This window comes from Drosophila arizonae, chromosome 2 (genome assembly GCF_054131065.1).
Source record: "Drosophila arizonae isolate 15081-1271.41 chromosome 2, UAZ_ARI_1.0, whole genome shotgun sequence".
Classification (NCBI taxonomy): Eukaryota; Metazoa; Arthropoda; class Insecta; order Diptera; family Drosophilidae; genus Drosophila; species Drosophila arizonae.
The window spans coordinates 1,016,846-1,035,939 of record NC_142922.1 but is presented as its reverse complement, the minus strand read 5'-3'; the positions used below and the strand labels follow the sequence as shown (position 1 = coordinate 1,035,939).

Below are 19,094 nucleotides of genomic sequence, written 5' to 3'. Positions count from 1 at the left end.
AAGTTATCATTTTTATTTAAATGCCTTAAGTGCCCTGCCCTGCCCTGCCCGCCCCAGCACCGTCCTCTGGCCTCATCTTTGCCATATAATTTAAAGAGCTTAACGTTTTTATTATGCTAATACGCCCAGATCAAATTATCTGGACAGGCAACAATCTATTTGCGCATAAACATGCATAAATTAGTTCAAATTAAGTTTCAGACATATCTGAAAGCTAAAGGCTACAGACTTAACTCGACTTAACTCCCACATTCATTACACTCGATTGGGTCGAGGGAATATTAAAGGGGTATATTGAATTTGGGAAAATGTTAGCTGTAGTAGATGAAGTATTGGTAGTATTACTTTAGAGTTCTAGCTAGAATATCGTCTATTCTATTCGATACTTTTTCAGGCAGTGGTATCGGAGTATGTTGACCTTGGGAAAGGTTTAACTTGGCTATTTTGCAATCAATCTTTATCTAGTTCTAGATCTCTCTATTAATATGTGAATCAAATGAACATTTAATCTGCTCATCGAAATTCAAATCAAAGTCTAAAATGTGAAATTCTTAAATTCGCAAGTTTAATTCGATTAAAGTTTGGGCAACTCATGGGCACTTCGTGTCACGACGCGTCGCCGGCACGATTCCGCTGTCAACTTGACTTTACTGCCATAAAAACCTACACGAGCAATGCTAACAAATGGCATTTATAATTTATGGCACACACTTCATTGAATATTCATAAACTCGAATCTGGCCGAATGACTGCGAGCCGAAAAGAACGATAGAAAAAAATTCAATTCATCTAACTAATTGGCGCTATAAAATTTTTGGAATATATTTCGGCTCATATATATAGAAAAGACTTTGAGACTTCCAACGAAAAAGAAAAAAAAAAAGAGAAGCAAACTGCGACCACACGCTGAGCGAATCGAGCTCTTAGAGATTGGCCTGGTAGGAAAGGCAAGTTACCAAGGGAGCTGCATTACGTACATCCTGGCAGGGGCGAAAGTGAGATGGCGCAGCAGTGGGGGAGGCCTTACAGTGCGTATGTGGGTCACACTCGAGGCGAACGCCGCCCCCCCGCCCAATCGACACACAAATATGAAAAGAAAGAGCCTGGCCTGAAAACCAGCAAATCAGAAAAGAAGCAAAACAAGTAAGAGAACTTTAATCGGGCCTGATGGACTTGGAGATACCAACACTTTACATATTCACGATAAGCAGGAAATGGGATCCTTAAGGCAGATAACATGAATATACACTCTCTAATTTCATACTGGCATACAGGCATGAATACAGTAGTAAAACACTCTTATACGAGTTGATTTCTGTATAAGAGCTTAAGTACTCTTATACAGAAATCAACTCGACTGTGACTATGTGATCAAGAATTGATTGTATACTCTTATATTCACAAACTCTTATAGTCTAGTCGTATAAGTATGTTACCTTCACGTCTAATACATTCAGTACAATTATGCGCCTCACTTAAATACCCATGTACTCTTATACTCGAATTGACATATACACCAATGCTCTTATACATTTCTCTAATGTATGCTAATAGTCCTATGCCCTATTAGTCTTATACTCAGACACATCCATACTCCTCAAGCACTTATAAATACTTCTTATACCGGAACAGACAACTTTAATTCGTGCACTGTTATGTTCATACATTCTTATACTCGAATATAATCATAATACTCATGTAATCTAATATTCTCTCATTTGAATACTCATGCATTCACATTCATATAAAGTCTTATACTCACATTCAAACAAACACTTATAATACTTTGATACCCTTGCAATCGTCTGCTATCTCCTATACTCAGACTGAAATCATCTTCACAGACAGACAGACAAACAGAAGAAGAGCTCGACTATAGCTTCATCTGATCGGCCACGCCCACTTCTGTCTTCTACACACATTGTGCAACCAATATACCCCGCTCAGCCATTCACCGTTCAATCAGCATATGAATCAAAGGAAAAGCATAAACTACAATATATGAAACGCCAGCTCGATGGCTTCATTGAATTTGCTTGCAACAAACACAAATAGGCGAAATTCTGAAATGGAAATTTAATACGTATATGAGCACAAGTCCATTTGTCGCCAAGGATATTCGCACACACACCAACACACACACACACACACACACACGCAGAGAGTCGCATGTCCTTTTGTGTACGCACACAATTAATGTGCACCGAGCGTGAATTACAATGGAACATCATTCCCCGGCAAATCGGTTGCCTGGCATCTGCCCGGCCCTCACGATTTGACCCACTTATGCAGAAATAGTGAAAGCTGCCGATGCCAATTACATTTATTAGAGCACAGCTTTTTTTCTATATACATATATATAATTTTTTTTTTTCTGCCTTATTTATTAGTCAGGCCGAGCAGCGCTCTGATTCATTTCTCTATAATTTATAAGAGTAATTGGTCCAACGTTGAAGTCGGCCTCTGTTTGGGGTCGCAGGCGCGCACTACAATATATTAAATCTACCCAAGCGCGCTTCATTTCACCCAAATACGCATTCATACCCATTTTTGTGCCCCTTGAACTCGTTGAGAATGGGGTCGATGCAGTTGGTAACTAACTGAAGGAAGTCTAGGCAATTCCAACGCGAACTCATCAACCTCAGCATATGTCCACAACCAGATCAAAGTGAAAAACCTAAGTCTCCGGGTATTCGCTAGTCGTGCATACCCCGCTAGAACCCTCTGACTTGAATTTTTGGCTTGCCTAGCAAAAGGCTGCCCATGCTGGGGTAGATTCCCCTCATTCCATTGCTCTGGTACCCCACATGACGCGAATATACGTAATGCGCCTTCATCCCAAACATCAAATATGCATATTTCATATTTCAGATATCGCGGGGCGCCACAAATGACAGCATGTGGCACTAAGTGCGTCCAACATGCAACGCACTCGAGCCACAGAGCTAAGTCAAAGATATACTCATAGACTGGAACGATGAATTAAACAATTTTGAAGGAGTAAGTTAAAGCACAGTAATTATTATCAGGTTTCGTTTAGTATAGACTCAGATCTATATATAGATCTCTATATCCATGTATCAAATGCTAATGAATGATATGGCATATACAAATTATAAGCAGTGGCAAATTGTTGTCAACGGGGAACACCCGAAAGCAAATGCCAGTTTCGACTAGCAACAACTAAAAAAGGAGAGAGATGTATATCTATATGGGATGTATGTATGTATGTATATCTATGTGTATCCGTATAAAATAAAAAATAATAAAGAAATCGCGCTCGAATGCTAAACAGCTGCAACAATTCTCACAGACAAATCAAATGAACCCAACGCGCTGAACTCAACACAAAAAAAAAGTAAAACGGGGGAAAAAGGAGAGAAAAAAAAAGATTATTCGCATTTAGATGTGAAATTGAGATATAAATTTTGAAACGACACTGCATGCTTGGCTCTCCAGGTAACTAACCACCCACACCTCCCCCACGAACTCAGCCACTCCCCTAACTGCTGCACGCTATACACCAGTTGCCCCAATCGAGCCAAGTTCAATGCATTTAAAAATTTAATGGGCTCTACTTCAGTCCACGTTTGGCAATCCAATTCGATTCAATTGTTTTAGCCAAAAGCTGTAAACACTTTGCCCCGAAGACTAAACAAATTCTTTCTGTATCCATTAGATAGCCGAAAAAGAAAGAGAACAAAAACAACAGCGAATCGAAGGCCTCCGTCTGGAGCAGCGCTCGCGCGCCTGTTTATGTTTACTTCAGTCTAATTAATTGTTTAAACATTTCTTATGCCTGCTACCCACTGAAAGTGACTGAAAATGGGATAGATTGATACGCATACGGGCAAAAGAGCGCAGATCTCGCTCACAAAATATGCAGATTTTTGCATTTACTCTTAGCTCAACTCATTGAACTCGGAAAATGCAAGAGCTAAGGACTTGAAATTTGAAGTAGATATTATTGCACACCTAACGCAGTAAAAACCTAATACTTCATAAAGAGGACTCAACTCTTTTTTTAAATATCGCAAGATATCGGTGTTTCTGCTTTCTTATGTATAACTCGAAAACCCTTGAAGGTAATGAATCTTAATATGATATATAGAGCTGCCGATTGTAAGTACATATGGTGAATATTCACTTTCAGTTATCTCTAATCCTGATATGTTCGAATTCCTCATAAGATGATCCAATATTGTATTACAACCATTTCTATACTTCTACTACTATTTTACTACTACTATGATACTTAATCCTAGGGTATCTCGACGTAAAACATTTCAGAACTTCTGTTTTTTGCAATCCATGACTTCACACGATAGGCTCTCTGTAATTTGACTTTTGTGTTTATCGCCTGGCTAAGTACAAACATCGTACGATCAGGCAGACCATCAGCATCAGCACCAGCATTTGCATTTCCAATTTCCAATTCCCATTAACTTTGCTTTTGACACCTGCCATTAATCGCTTGGCCATTTGTCATTATCAGACTATAGGCCTCATCATGACTAATGGTTCATTATGTCGACCTTATTATGTCTATGCTTTCCCACTGATATGTAATGAAAGCTGATTAGATAATCACCCGCAAAAAATGACCTATTCCAATTGGATACACGCACACGCACACACACACACACACACGCATAGACACAAATCGAGTTAAAGCTTTGCATATCTAATAAAGTCTCTTTAAGACCCAAGATATTGTAAATCAATATTTGGGCAATTTTATTGTATCAAAATATGATTTGAGGCCTGCGAAACTTGAGCAATGGCAAAAGTTCGTGCTCAACTGCGACTATCAAATTGGCCTCTCTCTCTCCCTTCATCTGTCCGTCCATCTGGTTCGCCCCCAAACATTAAAAACTTGGACAAATATTGTTAAGATATGCGTACATAAAACTAGCAGCATTATCGAGCCAATGATGATGTGATGATACGGCCATGACATCAAAAGCAAAAGTTTTTCGCAGCACATACATATTTGTATGTATATGTATATGTATATGTATATGTATATGTATATGTACATGTATATGTATATGTATATGTATATGTATATGTATATGTATATGTATATGTATGTGTGTGTATATAACTATATATACATATTTACTTCGGTTTATGCCTTGTGGGGGTAATGGGTAAGCGGGGTATATTGCTTCCATTTACATGTATGAGAAAAGCGAGCAAAGGCATAGCTGATGCAACTGTGCTGTAGAAGATGAAGAGTATAAGAGCTTATGAGTATAAGAGATGCTACACAAGTGCATGAATTGAGTAAGTGTCTAAAAGGAACTCAGCTTAAGAGTTGAAGACTATAATAGAAGAGTATTAATGTGAAAGTATATATAGTATAAGACTTCTCTGACTTGAGAGTAAAATATAAGACTGAGTCAGTATAAGCATTATAGCTATAAATTAAGAATTGTAAGCGCAAGAGACTTAAATCCGTTTATGAAGACATGGGATACAAACATACCAAGTTTACTTCAAATTATCTACAACTTTCATATAACCCATGTCAGTCGATATCAAAAGCTAGGTATCTCCTAGTCAGGCACACTTCTCTTCACTTCAGGCACTCCTTCTCCAGTTTTCTTTTTGGTAACTCTGCAAAGTTTTATGAATTTGAGTTGGCGACAAAGCCAAAAGGAAAGTTTGCGATTAATCGCTAAGGCTGTGGCAGTGGCGCCCTAAAGGCAGCGCCTAACGGAAACAGAAATAAAGCCGGAAGCAAACTATAACGGAAGCTGTACGCTGAAATGCCCAATTGCAGCTGGAATCAATTGCACCTGCACGAGGCTTTAAGCCAAGCAGAACAGAGCAGAAAAACCACCAAAATGAAGACTCATTCTTAAATTGGTAACAAGTAATGCGTGTGTGTTGGTGTGTGTGCATGAGTGGGTGTTTGTGTGTGTGTTGGTTTAGTATGTTAGTCTGTCTGCCTTTGGTAGTGCACTCCATAAACAGTTCATAAGTGTCGCGCGTTTTGTCTCGATGGCAAGCTGAATGGCCAAAATGTCCTGCAATACAATCAGCCAAGGGCCAAGCACAACAAGTAGCGAATGCTCATGACTATGCCCAGCCAAGAGATACCCTGTAACCTAATTTTTTTAATATGATAATATGCAGAGAAGGGGTATGTACTTTCCATGTACATATATACTCTATAGAGGTCTGCTCTAGTTCCCTCATTAGATATAGATAAATGTATATACGCGCCTGATTCAGCCTCTACCTAGTACATAGTACTTCCCTCTACTCTAGCCAATCCACCCTATTAAAGCATCTGCCATGCATTCAGGGTATATGAAGAAAAAACTTTGCCCATTCAAGTGGCTACAACAACAGCAACAACAAAATCAAGCCAAATTATGTACAATTTGTGCGACGCCGAGGACATTGCCCCAAACAAACAAAAATAAGAAGAAGAAGAAGCAATGTATGCAATCGAAATGTTAGCGCATTGAATTGAGCTGCTTGCCACAATTTGCGGCAAGCAGATTGTCTGTACGAGTTTGTCTGTCCGTTTGTCTGTCTGCTTATGGCAGTTGATGACATTCATTAAGTACAGTAGTAACTCGCCATGCACTGCACAAATCCTTCACTCTGCTGCTTAAGCTGCGCCCGCTGGCCAACGCTTAACTCTTGATTGATTATGTGGCAACATTTTGTAGCATATATAGTTTCAAGAGTTCGGCTTAAAGCCTCTGGCGGGTCAGCTACATATTGCGTCTTCCACTCAAGCGAAATTTATGAACAGCTTCGGCTATTTAAACTGATGAATGTCTGTCCGTGTGATACAGCGGAGCTACCGAATTGCAGCTACGCTGGTAGTTCTCCACACGTTTAGCGTCAAGTTCATAAAATGTATAATTTTATTAGCCTCCGACAGAGCTGGGAGCAGTACCAGGCTACTTAGTGAGGCCACAGCGCAGCTTTAGCCAGAAAAAAGCTAAAAATTATTGCCAATTTTACTAGCGTTAACTGTGCTTTAAGCCTATAGAACTTGTAGGTAACTCTAACTGAAGATTACCTCAATTGCATATATATTAGTATGTATTCCTGATTCTATAATCTGTATCTGGCTCCAATACACTTTTTCCCAATCGAGCACAGAGAAATGAAACCCAATTGAATTCATATCAAATTTACAAGTTTAGCTTGCTTTCAGCTTTGAGTAAAAAGGCTAAATGGGCAGCACTGCTCGGCAATCCAGTGCGTCACATATGACCCACACATTCATCATCATCATCAGCCAAAGGCACATAAAACTGTATCTTACACCAAAGTTTTTATTATTATATCTCTTGCTCCACCTCTTCCACTTTGACTCTCGTCCTCTTCCTCTCCCTCCTCCTCTCTCCTTATTTCACAAATTTTGTTCACCAATTTTTATTATCGCTTTTTTTTTTGTATTATTATTGCATTAATATTTATTACTGGTAGCAATTTCAAGCCCCTCGCTCTATCGGATAATTTCTCAATAAAATTTTAATTTATTTTGTCATTAATTTTGTTTTTTGTCTTAATTCTTTATCTTCTTTTGTTATGTTTCGGAACGAGTTTGGAAGTACGTTTGCCTTCCACTAATGCATTATTTATAATTTTGCAAAGTTCATTAAATGCCAAACTTTTTTATATACTCTATAATATATATAGACTACTCTCTGGATTTAATAAAGAAGAGAAAACATGCTGCGAAAGAGAAGTATTCAAACGAGTGTTCAATCTCTATCTATATCTCAAATCACTGAACTGATATCAAAATATCTATTTCAGGAAATTGTATAACAGTTAAGGAAATCCCATAGAATAATGCTCTAATACTCATAATCTGAAGTAGTTATCCTATTATACTAATATAATAATATTCTACTCTTCTGTTAATACTTCACAAATACTTCTACTTGCCCTTTCTCCTACCTTTTACTCATATATCATACTATATCAAATCTCACACACATAATCAACAATTCTCTTCAACTCTTATATGCTATTCCTTTACATTGAGTTCTTATACAGTACTACACTTATACTCTTCAATACTACTACTGCTCATAACATCTTATACTCTTATACCATAATACTCATACATAGACAGATACGGATAGGTAGCACTGCTTGGCGCCTCATCAATTCGGCAATTGACCTCATCTAGACCTCATCTAGCTCAGTAACGTCTCCATCCACCTGTAACATACACCTGCAACACAAACAGCACAAACACCTCATTTTCAACCCCATTCACGTGAAGGATGTGTGCCTGAACACGTTTTCAAATTACGCTTTCAACACCCACTCAACGCCTTTTCCCCCTTTCTGCATTGATGCCCTATAATTCACCAAAAAACAAGTAAGAAAGCTCTAGTCGAGACTGCTCGACTACGAGATCCCCTGAACCCTTGGAGTGCTAGCTATTTCAATAATTTTTCGCGTCTTTCAGCTTACACAAGAAACACACACACATACACAAACACATACACATACAAGCACCCACGCATAAACACGCATGGGCTGCAGTGTGCGCTTACTATGAGAACTTAATTGTTTAATAACTTTTTTTGTGGACGTACGATCTTCATGAAACTTTCAGATTATGATTATAACATGAATATGCATGTAATTGCCAAAGCACAAGTCTCTAGTATTTGAAATACGCGTTTTACAAAAGTGAGGGTGAGGGGGTGAATTTAGAGGTGGGGGGTAAATTTTAACAAAAACCGAAATTGTATAAATTGCATATAAGCATACATTCAAAATTTGGAGACTCTAGCAATAAAGATGTAGAAGATATAATTTTATAACTGGTTTTCGATAAGGGTTTTCATCGATAAAAAAAGATCGGGATGAGTTATCGAATTTTAATGATAAACTCGATATCCGCGCTGTAATTACGAACATTTTACAAAAAATTTGAAGTCTCTAGCTCTTATATCTTCGGAAATCGACGCGTTCAAACATACGGACAGACGGACAGACGGACAGACGGACAGACAGACAGACGGACAGGGCCAAATCAACTCAGCTCGTCACCCTGATCAAGAATATATATACTTTGTGGGGTCTGCCACGCCTCCTTCTGCCTGTTACATACATTTCAACAAAACCATTATACCCTGATTTCCCATTTTCAATGGGTTCAGGGTATAAAAAAAAAAAAAACGCAAATTGCGCACTTCAGCTATATATAGACATATATATATTTATATATACATACTTATGTATGTCATGCTGGCTGGGACTGCCAGACACTTGAGAATGCGAAACGATATTTGGCGCATAAATCGTGCAACACTCAAAAGTAGCTTTATTTTACATTTTATGGCGAGTGCCAAGCAAAAACGAGTCCGGATACGAGCTGCACTTGGGCATTGACCGACTGCAGGATGCTCGTTCAGGATAAGGAAATAACTAAATTGATTCAAAAATCGTTGATTTCTGATTAGAGATATTTTTTTTATAATTGATCTAACTAAGAAGAACTAAGAATTGATAGATATAGATATAATAATAGATAGATCAGATTACCTCTAGTTGGCACAAAAGACTGACAGCAAACCAATATACCCCATTTGTCGTTTTCTGAACGCGTATAACAATAAATTTGATTTTACGGCCTAAAGCAGACGTTGGCGTTAATTGGTGCAACAAATTCGTGCGTTCCGTTAAAAATTCCACTATTTCGTTTCTACTCGTGTCGAGTCAAAATAGTGCAACAAATGCCACTAACCTCAGACAATACAAAATCAAGTGCGACGCAATTAGAAAATGAAAAACGACTATACAAAATCTATTGCGTCTTATGATCCTAAATAGATATGGAATTTAGATTCGCACAGATTTTTACAAGTACTCACATAGAATAGAATAAAATAGAATATTAAAATATGAAAACAACAGAATTTGTTTGAAGTAGGATTTTCATTAAATTAAATAGTGAAAACTTCATTGTATAGCTATAACTGCTATCTAAAATTAATAATACTATGTCTTCATATATTATATATATTAAACTTGTACAACATTCATATTAAGAACCACCACAGTTACGTCCTATCTCATATCTTATGTATACATGTGTTGAGTCTACAGATTAGATCCCATCTTATACCTCAATCAGAGATTTCATCAGAAATTCGACCAAAAATCATGATGCCAAGAATGATTTTCAGTTTATTATCTGCACGCGATTCCAAAATCCACCATTTTGTAACTGTCAATAACGGCAATGGCCAAAAGCTTAGGCTGCGCTGCTTTAGATTCCAAACGGCACATATCATACATAGATTAGATAGGCTAATCAATTTACTATGCGCATTTATATTTTAAGCTTAATTAGTTAAGATAGTTAATTTAGTGGGAACTATAAAAATGTTAATAAATTACTGTAACGAAAACTAACACGAAAAAAAAGTAAGAGAAAAAAAAGCACAATAAAAACGGAGGCACGGCTGCTTCCGCGTCGCCATCGCCGCCATCGCCGCCGTTGCCGCCATTGCCAATGCTGCTGTTGTCGCTGCTGACGTCGCTGTCGACAGCGTAAAGTGGGCGTGTGACAGGCGAGCCGTCTACTACGCAATTGCCGGTACAGTTAGACGACGACGTCGACGACGGCAACGACGACAAGAGCGACAGCGACATATCAGCAGCAGCATATTTGACAACAATAACAATTGCAAGAACAGAAGAGCATACAACAACAAAACTATGCGGCAGCCTGGTAAAGAGGAAAAGAGAGCGCGTGAGCGAGCTAAATAAAGATCAGAAGAGTTCGACAAGAGGGGCCTGTGCAAGGTTATTATTTATTTATAAATAAGTATTATAGATGCGAAAACGCACTTGCCAAAGAGGCAATGAGCGACAGATCTCGCGCTATCTTTTGTTCAACTCTCGTTCACACTCTCCCTCTGCTTCTCTCATCCGATCACTCTCTCTCTCTCTCCCTCTATTGTACAATTATTCCAATATTTGCACGTTTCATTTTATTGCATTTGCCAAATGTAAAAGAAAACAAAAATACTGTTTTCTGCTTTTGCTTTGTACACACACACACCCACATACATACACACAGTATTATTTTTATTGTGTGTTGAGCTTGTTATTGTTTTCTTGTTTCTTGTTATTGTTTTACAAAATGCGCCGCTAAATGCATAAATGGAGCTGGGCTAAGCAGCGCTAGTTAAATAGCGTGTAAAAAAACAAATATTTTTGATTGTTGCTCTCTCTCTATCTCTCTCTCGCTCGCTCGCTCTCTGCTACTGCTGCTCTCTTTTCTGGTTCTGTTGTTGTTTTCTACTGCTGCTGCTGCTCTCTTTCGTGTTGTTGTTTGCATCAGGCTGGCTGGCAAGCTTCGCCTACGATTCTGTGTTTGTTGTTTCTTGTTTGCATGCTATCTCGCTTTATTTTGTTGCCATTTGATAAAATATGCAAGAGCGCGCGGCAGCTGCAGTATTTTTATAATTTTTTTTTCTCTTTTCACTTTATATTTGCAGTTTTCGCTAAGACGCAGTTCGACTCGGCACATGGCCACGCCCCTTGCCGCTGCACCCGGCGCCTGACAAGTGGCTGCTCCAAGTGTCAAATTGATTACGCAAACGACATTGGTTAAACGCAGTTAATGAATGGAATTACTTAAGAGGGGGAGGAGCAGGGCGGCAGGGCAGGGCACGGTTTATTGCATTTTTATTTACATTAATGAACTTTCATTGGTCTTTAGTAATGCACATATAAAACTTCTCTAGATAAGTGCTTTGACAGCCGATTTAACTTAAGCGCTATTCTAATGACATAACGGGGATTATAAGCAAAAGTAGTAGAGTATTAGATTAGAAAATTGTACGGATTGATGTAGAAATGCACCTCCCGCGGCTTACACTGATAAAAACGAATGTCTCATGCACAAAAACAGCTGATAATATAGATGAATAGGAAATTACAATGACGATTACATAGATAACAAGCAAGAGAGTGATAGACAGAGGAATAGAGAGAATGGAAGAAAAAAAGAGAGAGAGAGACAAGAATAGGCTTTATAGTATTTCTATAGAATTTTCCTCATTTAATTAATACATTTCAGCTATAGAAACTATACAATATTCAGTCAAAAATATATGTATATAGGTATGTTTAATACTTGTAGAACCAACGCCAATAAAGAATACACACATATACAGGTATACCCATACACACATACATATACATATGCTTATATTTATAAACCCCTAACAAACGTGCGAGTTTTTTCGTTCCTTATATATATACATATATTTTTCAAGCAAAATCCACAAAAAAAATACTCATTGACGAGCACTAAGAAAACTTGGCACAGGTTCAATGGCCAAATGTTGCACCGTGGGTGCTAAACACATATTTTCTAGCAAAAAGGAAAACTAAATTTAACTTTAGTATATGAAGGCAATAGCGGGAACTTTTATCCATAAGATCAGGTAATTGAATTTTTGCTTCACTCTTTGGCCATGCGACCCACTGTGCTTCATTTTGGCTTAAGCAGAGAGAACGTTGAACGTTGCCACAGACCACGAAGACAAATTTAAAATTCCACAAATGTCATTTCAGTATTTTTTGCTTTTATTGAAGAGGAAGCGGCTGATGCGAAGGTGTTGCAATATGCCAGCATGCGAAGGTAGAAGAGGGGGGAAGGAGAGAGAGAGAGAGCTGAATAACAGAATGCAGAATGCAATAGAGGGAGAGAGTAGAGCGTTGGTCAAAGGAGGCGAGAATAGCGTTTTGGAGAGCAGGACAGACTCAGAAAGAGAGAGAGAGAGAGAGAGAGAGAGAGAGAGAAAGAGAAGGAAGACTAGGAGCAGCTCCAAAAGGAAGCAACTGTCAACTGGCAGTTGCTGTGTGCTGCATAAATTAGCCAAAAGCCGCGTAGAGGAAAGACTGGAAATAGGCAGGACTATAAATAGTAATGTGTGCATTTCCAGTTATACACTGAGCGAAATGCAACGAACTAAAACCAACAATTGTTCAAAGCTTAAGCAAATTTCCATATTTAATCTATCAAAAGAAATTAATGTTCTCTTACTAAAAGTAGTAGTGGCAGTAGTATATAGTACTCGTAGTAGCAGAAGCAGTAGTAGTAGTAGTAGTAGTAGTAGTTGTAGTAGTAGTAGTAGTAGTAGTTGTAGTAGTAGTAATAGTAATAGTAGTAGTAGTAGTAATAGTAATAGTAGTAGTAGTAGTAGTAGTAGGAGTAGTAGTAGTAGTAGTAGTAGTAGTAATAGTAGTAGCAGTTGTATTAGAAGTAGTAGTAATAGTAGTAGCAGTTGTATTAACAGTAGTAGTAATAGTAGTAGCAGTTGTATTAGAAGTAGTAGTAATAGTAGTAGCAGTTGTATTAACAGTAGTAGTAATAGTAGTAGCAGTAGTAGTAATAGTAGTAGCAGTAGTAGTAATAGTAGTAGCAGTTGTATTAGCAGTAGTAGTAATAGTAGTAGCAGTTGTATTTGCAGTAGTAGTAATAGTAGTAGCAGTTGTATTAGCAGTAGTAGTAATAGTAGTAGCAGTTGTATTAGCAGTAGTAGTAATAGTAGTAGCAGTTGTATTAGCAGTAGTAGTAATAGTAGTAGCAGTTGTATTAGCAGTAGTAGTAATAGTAGTAGCAGTTGTATTAGCAGTAGTAGTAATAGTAGTAGCAGTTGTAGTAGTTATAGTAGTCGCCATACTGGCAGCAGTAGTCACTATAAATAGCAGTATCAGAAGTAACCATTGTAAGTAGTAGTAGTAGCAGTAGTAGCCATTGTAAGTAGTAGTCACCATAGTAGTAGCACATGTAAATAGTAGTACCAGTAGTAGCCAGCATACGTAATAGTAGCAGTAGTAGCCATACTAGTATTTGCACGTAGTATTTGTTGTTGTTTCTTGTTTGTCGTTTGCTGCTCACTTCAGTTTTTGATGTTAAGTCGACTCGTGTTTCAATGCAAACTGCGTACTTTCTTTGCTCAATCAGCAGTTCGTTCAGTTTTCCATAGAACACGAATCACCCTCACATACTCACTCACACTTCCATACACCCATACACGCACACACACACACTCGCACACTCACTGTTGTTTTAGTTTACGTGGCATTTACTTTATCAGGCTCTTTTTAGATTTTGCCGCGTAATCGACGGCCAGAGAAAAGGGATCAAAACAAAAGTTAGACAGCCAGAGAGAACATCCGATCGGTCGACGACTTCCTCGAAATCTCCAATAGTCAGAAAATTATAAACAATAACAAAACTCGACGTTATAAGACCAACATCATCAAAAGATATGAAATGAGTAGAACGAGGTTTCGTATATCGCTCGATCAGCGAATTCTATTTAAGGTGTACGACAAACAGTCTAGACCAACAACTGGGGGAACTGGGAGTGAGTAGAATCACGTGCATGACGCACGGCACAACATGCGAATGCCCATTCGAAATCGAATTCGAACTCCAATATGATTTGAGTGTGAATTCTATGGAAAACTGATAAGACTTCCTATTAGACCCGCATTTAAAATAACTCTATTGACCACAACTTTATTAATGATTGCGTATTATACAAAAAAGTAATACTAATATTCCATTGAAATTCGCCAAGTGTGGAACAGAATTTATATAATAATTGAAGCAAATGTCATTGACCTTGAGCTAATTTGATAGCAGGCAATAATTACTATATGTAAATGTATATAAACATCTATCATAGATAACAATCAACAAGTATTTAAATTCGTTAACTGATTTGCAATTGCCGAAGCTCACCATATCGAAAAGTAAAACTTAAAGAGAAAGCGAAAGTTTTGAAGAACATCAAAGCTTGGATCGCCGTTACTCTCTCTCTTGCTTTGCGAGAGCGTGAGAGAATAAGCGTGTACGTGTAATTACTGTATTATTTACATACGCACGCATGTGAGAGAGGCAGTGAGTTGGCATTGCTTTACTATTTAAGTGTTGTGTGTGTATTGAGTCTGCCTACTTTTCTCTATTTACATACATACGTATATGTGTGTGCTCTATTTGCGTACGCATGAAACTCTCTGCGAGTGAGTGCAATTGCACTGCTTCCCACATATGCGCATATGTATATGTTGTTGCTAATGGCAATATCTGTGTGTGCGAGTGTGTGTGATTATGTGACTGTAACTGCTCTTCTATTTACGTATGAATGAATGTAAACAAAACGTAAAAAACGTTTTTGCTACTCAAAAGCGCATTAATTGCAACTGCCATGGACCACAACAGAGTGAAAGAGCGAAAGAAACATAAGAGAGGGAGATGCAGAAAGAGAAATGGTAAGCGAAACGAACATGTGTAATATTTCATGTATTTATTAAGTAACATGCACAACAAGTGGCAGCAACAATGCAAACACAGCAAACGACGATGACGACGTTGGCCACTGACCGACACACACACAAAGAGAGAAGCACACATAATAAACGACAAATTAAAAACGACAAGAAAAAGTAAACAAGTAAGCACAGCAAACAGCGCAAAAAAACATGTGAAAGAAAGATTGAAAGAGAAAAGCGAAGCACGGCATTTGAATGCTGTCTCTGTCACACCTCATCCTCACTCTCTTTGGCCATGAACTTGACCAATTTCTTTGTTTGCTGCAAAAAGCACGCAATAATCGTGAACCGGAACCGGAATCGTATGTTGGAACTAGTCAAATAAGGCGAAACCAGTTTATGTCGTGTAATAGCTTAAATGACATTGGGCGAACTTTTAATATGAGCTTGTTACAGTGAGCTCATGCAAAGTGAATTAGTGTTTGAACTAAATGAACTGAAGGGATATGTATTACATTTAATTGGCTTATCTTAACTGCTGAGCTGCATCAAGTACAGAAAAGACTTATCAATCTGCGGACTATCGTTAGATAACTAGTTGTAAAATAAATGAACTAGTTCAAGACATGAAACATATAATAGACAATCGTAAACTGGCAAAATCCTAAGAAGAATTCCCACAAGAAATCCATTAATAGTCTCATAGCACTCACCTTCCAGCCGGCGCTGCTATTCGAGTCGCCTTTGTCCTTAAAGTATGAAACATTTTGCACCATCCACTCGTAGATCTGGCTCAGAGTCAGGCGCTTGTCGGTGGCAGAGCCTATGGCATGCGTTATGAGATCGGCGTAGGATAGATTGCCCCAGGCATTGCGACGGGATGAGTTCTTTTTGGCTGCATTCGCGTTCTGCATGGCCTGCTGTGGATCTGTGAGTGCGAGAAAGCGAACGGGAATCAAGTGAGAATCGAGTGCAATCCTTGAGTGACTCGAGCCAAGTTGAGTTTGATTGAGTTGAGTTGAGTGAGAGAGAGACTTACCGCCGTTAGCCAGCTGCTGATTGCTGGCCTTGGTGCTGTCCAGCTCGTCGACGGGCTCGGGCCGTGGACAGGGCCAGGTGTTGGAGCGGGCGCGCGTTTGGGGCTCGAAGCCCCCGTCTGTGGGCAAGTCCCCAACTAGCTGGTCCATTTGCAAGCCGTTATCCGAACGGGGCAGATTCGGCCATTCCTGTGCAAAGTCATCCATGATGGCAAACAGTTCGTCCGGGAGTTGCAGCTTTCTGACTTTTCTCTCACAGCTCGCCCAACTCAAAGCTGTCAAGTGTAAGAAAGAGACGACAATAGAGTTCAGTTCAGTTCAGTTCAGTTGAGTTAGTTTCAATTGAATTGCAGTTAAATTGAGCTTTTATCAAATGAATTCCACCCTACCGCCCATACCCGCCCATTCAATCTGCTAATGCCAATTGTCATCGTTTGCGAATTCCATTAAATCATTTTATCATTAGACAAGAACACGAACTGGCTCTTATATCTAATGGCCCAGTCATTTCATTATAATACTCGCTTATGATTAACATAGACCGATACCCATAGAACTTCAACGTACTGAAAGGCTATATAGAACGAGTTAGAGCAAACTAGTTGGGAATGATTGATTAAGAAATACGCTAGAACTGCCCAGAACTGCTATGTAAATTGTTCAAAAACTTTTATTATGAAAGGATTTTGTATATCAAATTTTCAGAGCTGAATACTAAAAGCCTACTGCAACCGAAGGTATTATTTCTTATTAATCAAATATCATTCTATTCAATTCCTTAAAATTGTAAATATATAAACAATACATAAATATCCCTGAAATATTCATATTCACGCTAATAAAAAATTTACAAAGCTAATATACTCTTTTTTCCACACATGAATATTTATTCAGATTAGCTTCCATAATATTTAACACGTAAAACTAGGGAGAATACACGCCCTGTATAAGAGTATTTGTTAAAGAGCGTGTAAGAATATGTATACATAGAAATGTATGTATATATGTATATGTATATATATTTATGCTTGCGTATCTATTCACATAATCAAATGGAATCTCTCGCGATCAGAACTGACAATGGAACAGATGATAATGCAACAGATCTAGTCAAGAATGCATTACTCAATCAAGCACTATGAGGAATGAGCATGAAATTGGCGCTGCTGTAGTAAGTACATTTGGCATGCCATAGCCAGACAGAAAGAGATAGATGGAAAAAGAAGTATTATTATTAGGGTAAACAAAATAAAGGCCCCGAAATATTTCATAAAATATTTCTATCAATATAAATGTCATATATACATGTATGTATATATATGTGCGTCTGGCTGTCAGTATGTCCGCATTATCAAAAGTCTATTGACACTGGCCGCGCTGTCTGCATGGACACGCTGATAAGCCCCACTGAAGATTGACTGCAGCTTGACGAACTTTGCACGAATTTCAAATGTTATCTTCTCACTCACACTCACACTCGCACATACTCTCTATCTTTCTCTCTGTCCTTCGCATCGCTGCTTTACCCCCAAAAATTGCCCGCGGTTGTCTGCCAAGTCGCTTATCAGCCAAAAGCTTTGAACACAATTTAATTCCATTTTTCAACTCTCTTAAATTTCGAGCTTTAGCAACCGCCCACAGAGATCAAGAGAGACCACACAAAGTTTTGCGCTCATTGAGCGCTTTGGACACAAATTTCAAATGTGTGTGAATGGCTCTCACGCACTAGGCAAACAAAGAGCGCGCTCACACACACACACGCACAAACGAACGCGACGCAAAATAACGACCGTTAATCAATGCAAAAGTTTTTTCGTCAAGGAGGGTATAATTTTATTGTTGTAAGCTATGTCAGAAGGAGAAGGCGTGAAATATACTCTTCATGTATATATATATATATGTGTGTATATTATTCATCAGAGTCAAATTTTCAGTCCCAATTATTTGGATCTGTCCGTTCTTCTAAGATCATCATATAAGAGTGGTAGATTGTAGGTGTAGTCAACTCAAGTATACTATGTACAATCAAAAATTTGTTCCTTTCCAATAAATCGACTAAAATCGAAATTAAATCCAAATTGAAGCCATGAAATATCACAAGTAACCTTGATTTATTGGAGCATGCCCTACTATCCACTAGTCGTGCATACCCCATTTAATCAGCCTTAGGTGTTGTTATTAAGTTTCTTTTGCTGCTTAACATTTCTTTTGATTTTGTTTATGGTTCGCATAGGCCTAAGTCTATGTATACATGTGTGTCTCTCTCTCCCTCTCTCATTGTCTCTCTACCTGTGTGCGTGTGTGTACGTGTGATTGAGCATGTAGGAGGCGGCACCGCTGGCAATGGCGACAGCGAAATACCTTGAGACAGCACCGAGCACAGAACACGGAAGTGAAACAAACTAGAAAAAGGTTGTTCTTGTTGAGTATACGCCATGTCCATAAGAGAGAACGAGAGGGGTAGAGAAATTTTGAGTTCTTCAATTTTACCTGTGCTCAAAAAAAATTGTGAAATTTCCAAATGATTTTTAGCAAAATATTTTTTAAATTTTACGACTGTGAATAATGTGTTTCTTTTTAGTGGAAATTAGATTTCAGATTTTACATTCTCATTTTCACACCTTTACTTTAGCAGCTGGAATAGCCAGAAACACAGCTGAACTGCACCTCAAACTGACCTTAGACACAGCGCGAAAAACGAACGACCGAAATCAACAGAAACTAAAACAAAACGTAAAAAATACATTGAGCAAG

At 38.3% G+C, this 19,094-nt stretch overlaps 1 protein-coding gene across 7 annotated transcripts in view; it reads right to left on the bottom strand.

Annotated features, from left to right (window-relative positions):
- foxo (forkhead box, sub-group O) overlaps window positions 1–19,094 on the bottom strand; it is a 43,827-nt gene that overhangs the window by 15,483 nt on the left and 9,250 nt on the right. For all 7 annotated transcript variants that reach the window (XM_089463233.1, XM_089463227.1, XM_089463234.1 and 4 more), the window contains exons 3-4: window positions 16,343–16,615; window positions 16,017–16,231 (exon numbers count right to left, since the gene is read on the bottom strand). In XM_089463233.1, the coding sequence (XP_089319359.1) occupies window positions 16,017–16,231; window positions 16,343–16,547 (420 nt within the window). In that variant the 5' untranslated portion in view covers window positions 16,548–16,615. The remainder of the gene's footprint in view (window positions 1–16,016; window positions 16,232–16,342; window positions 16,616–19,094) is intronic.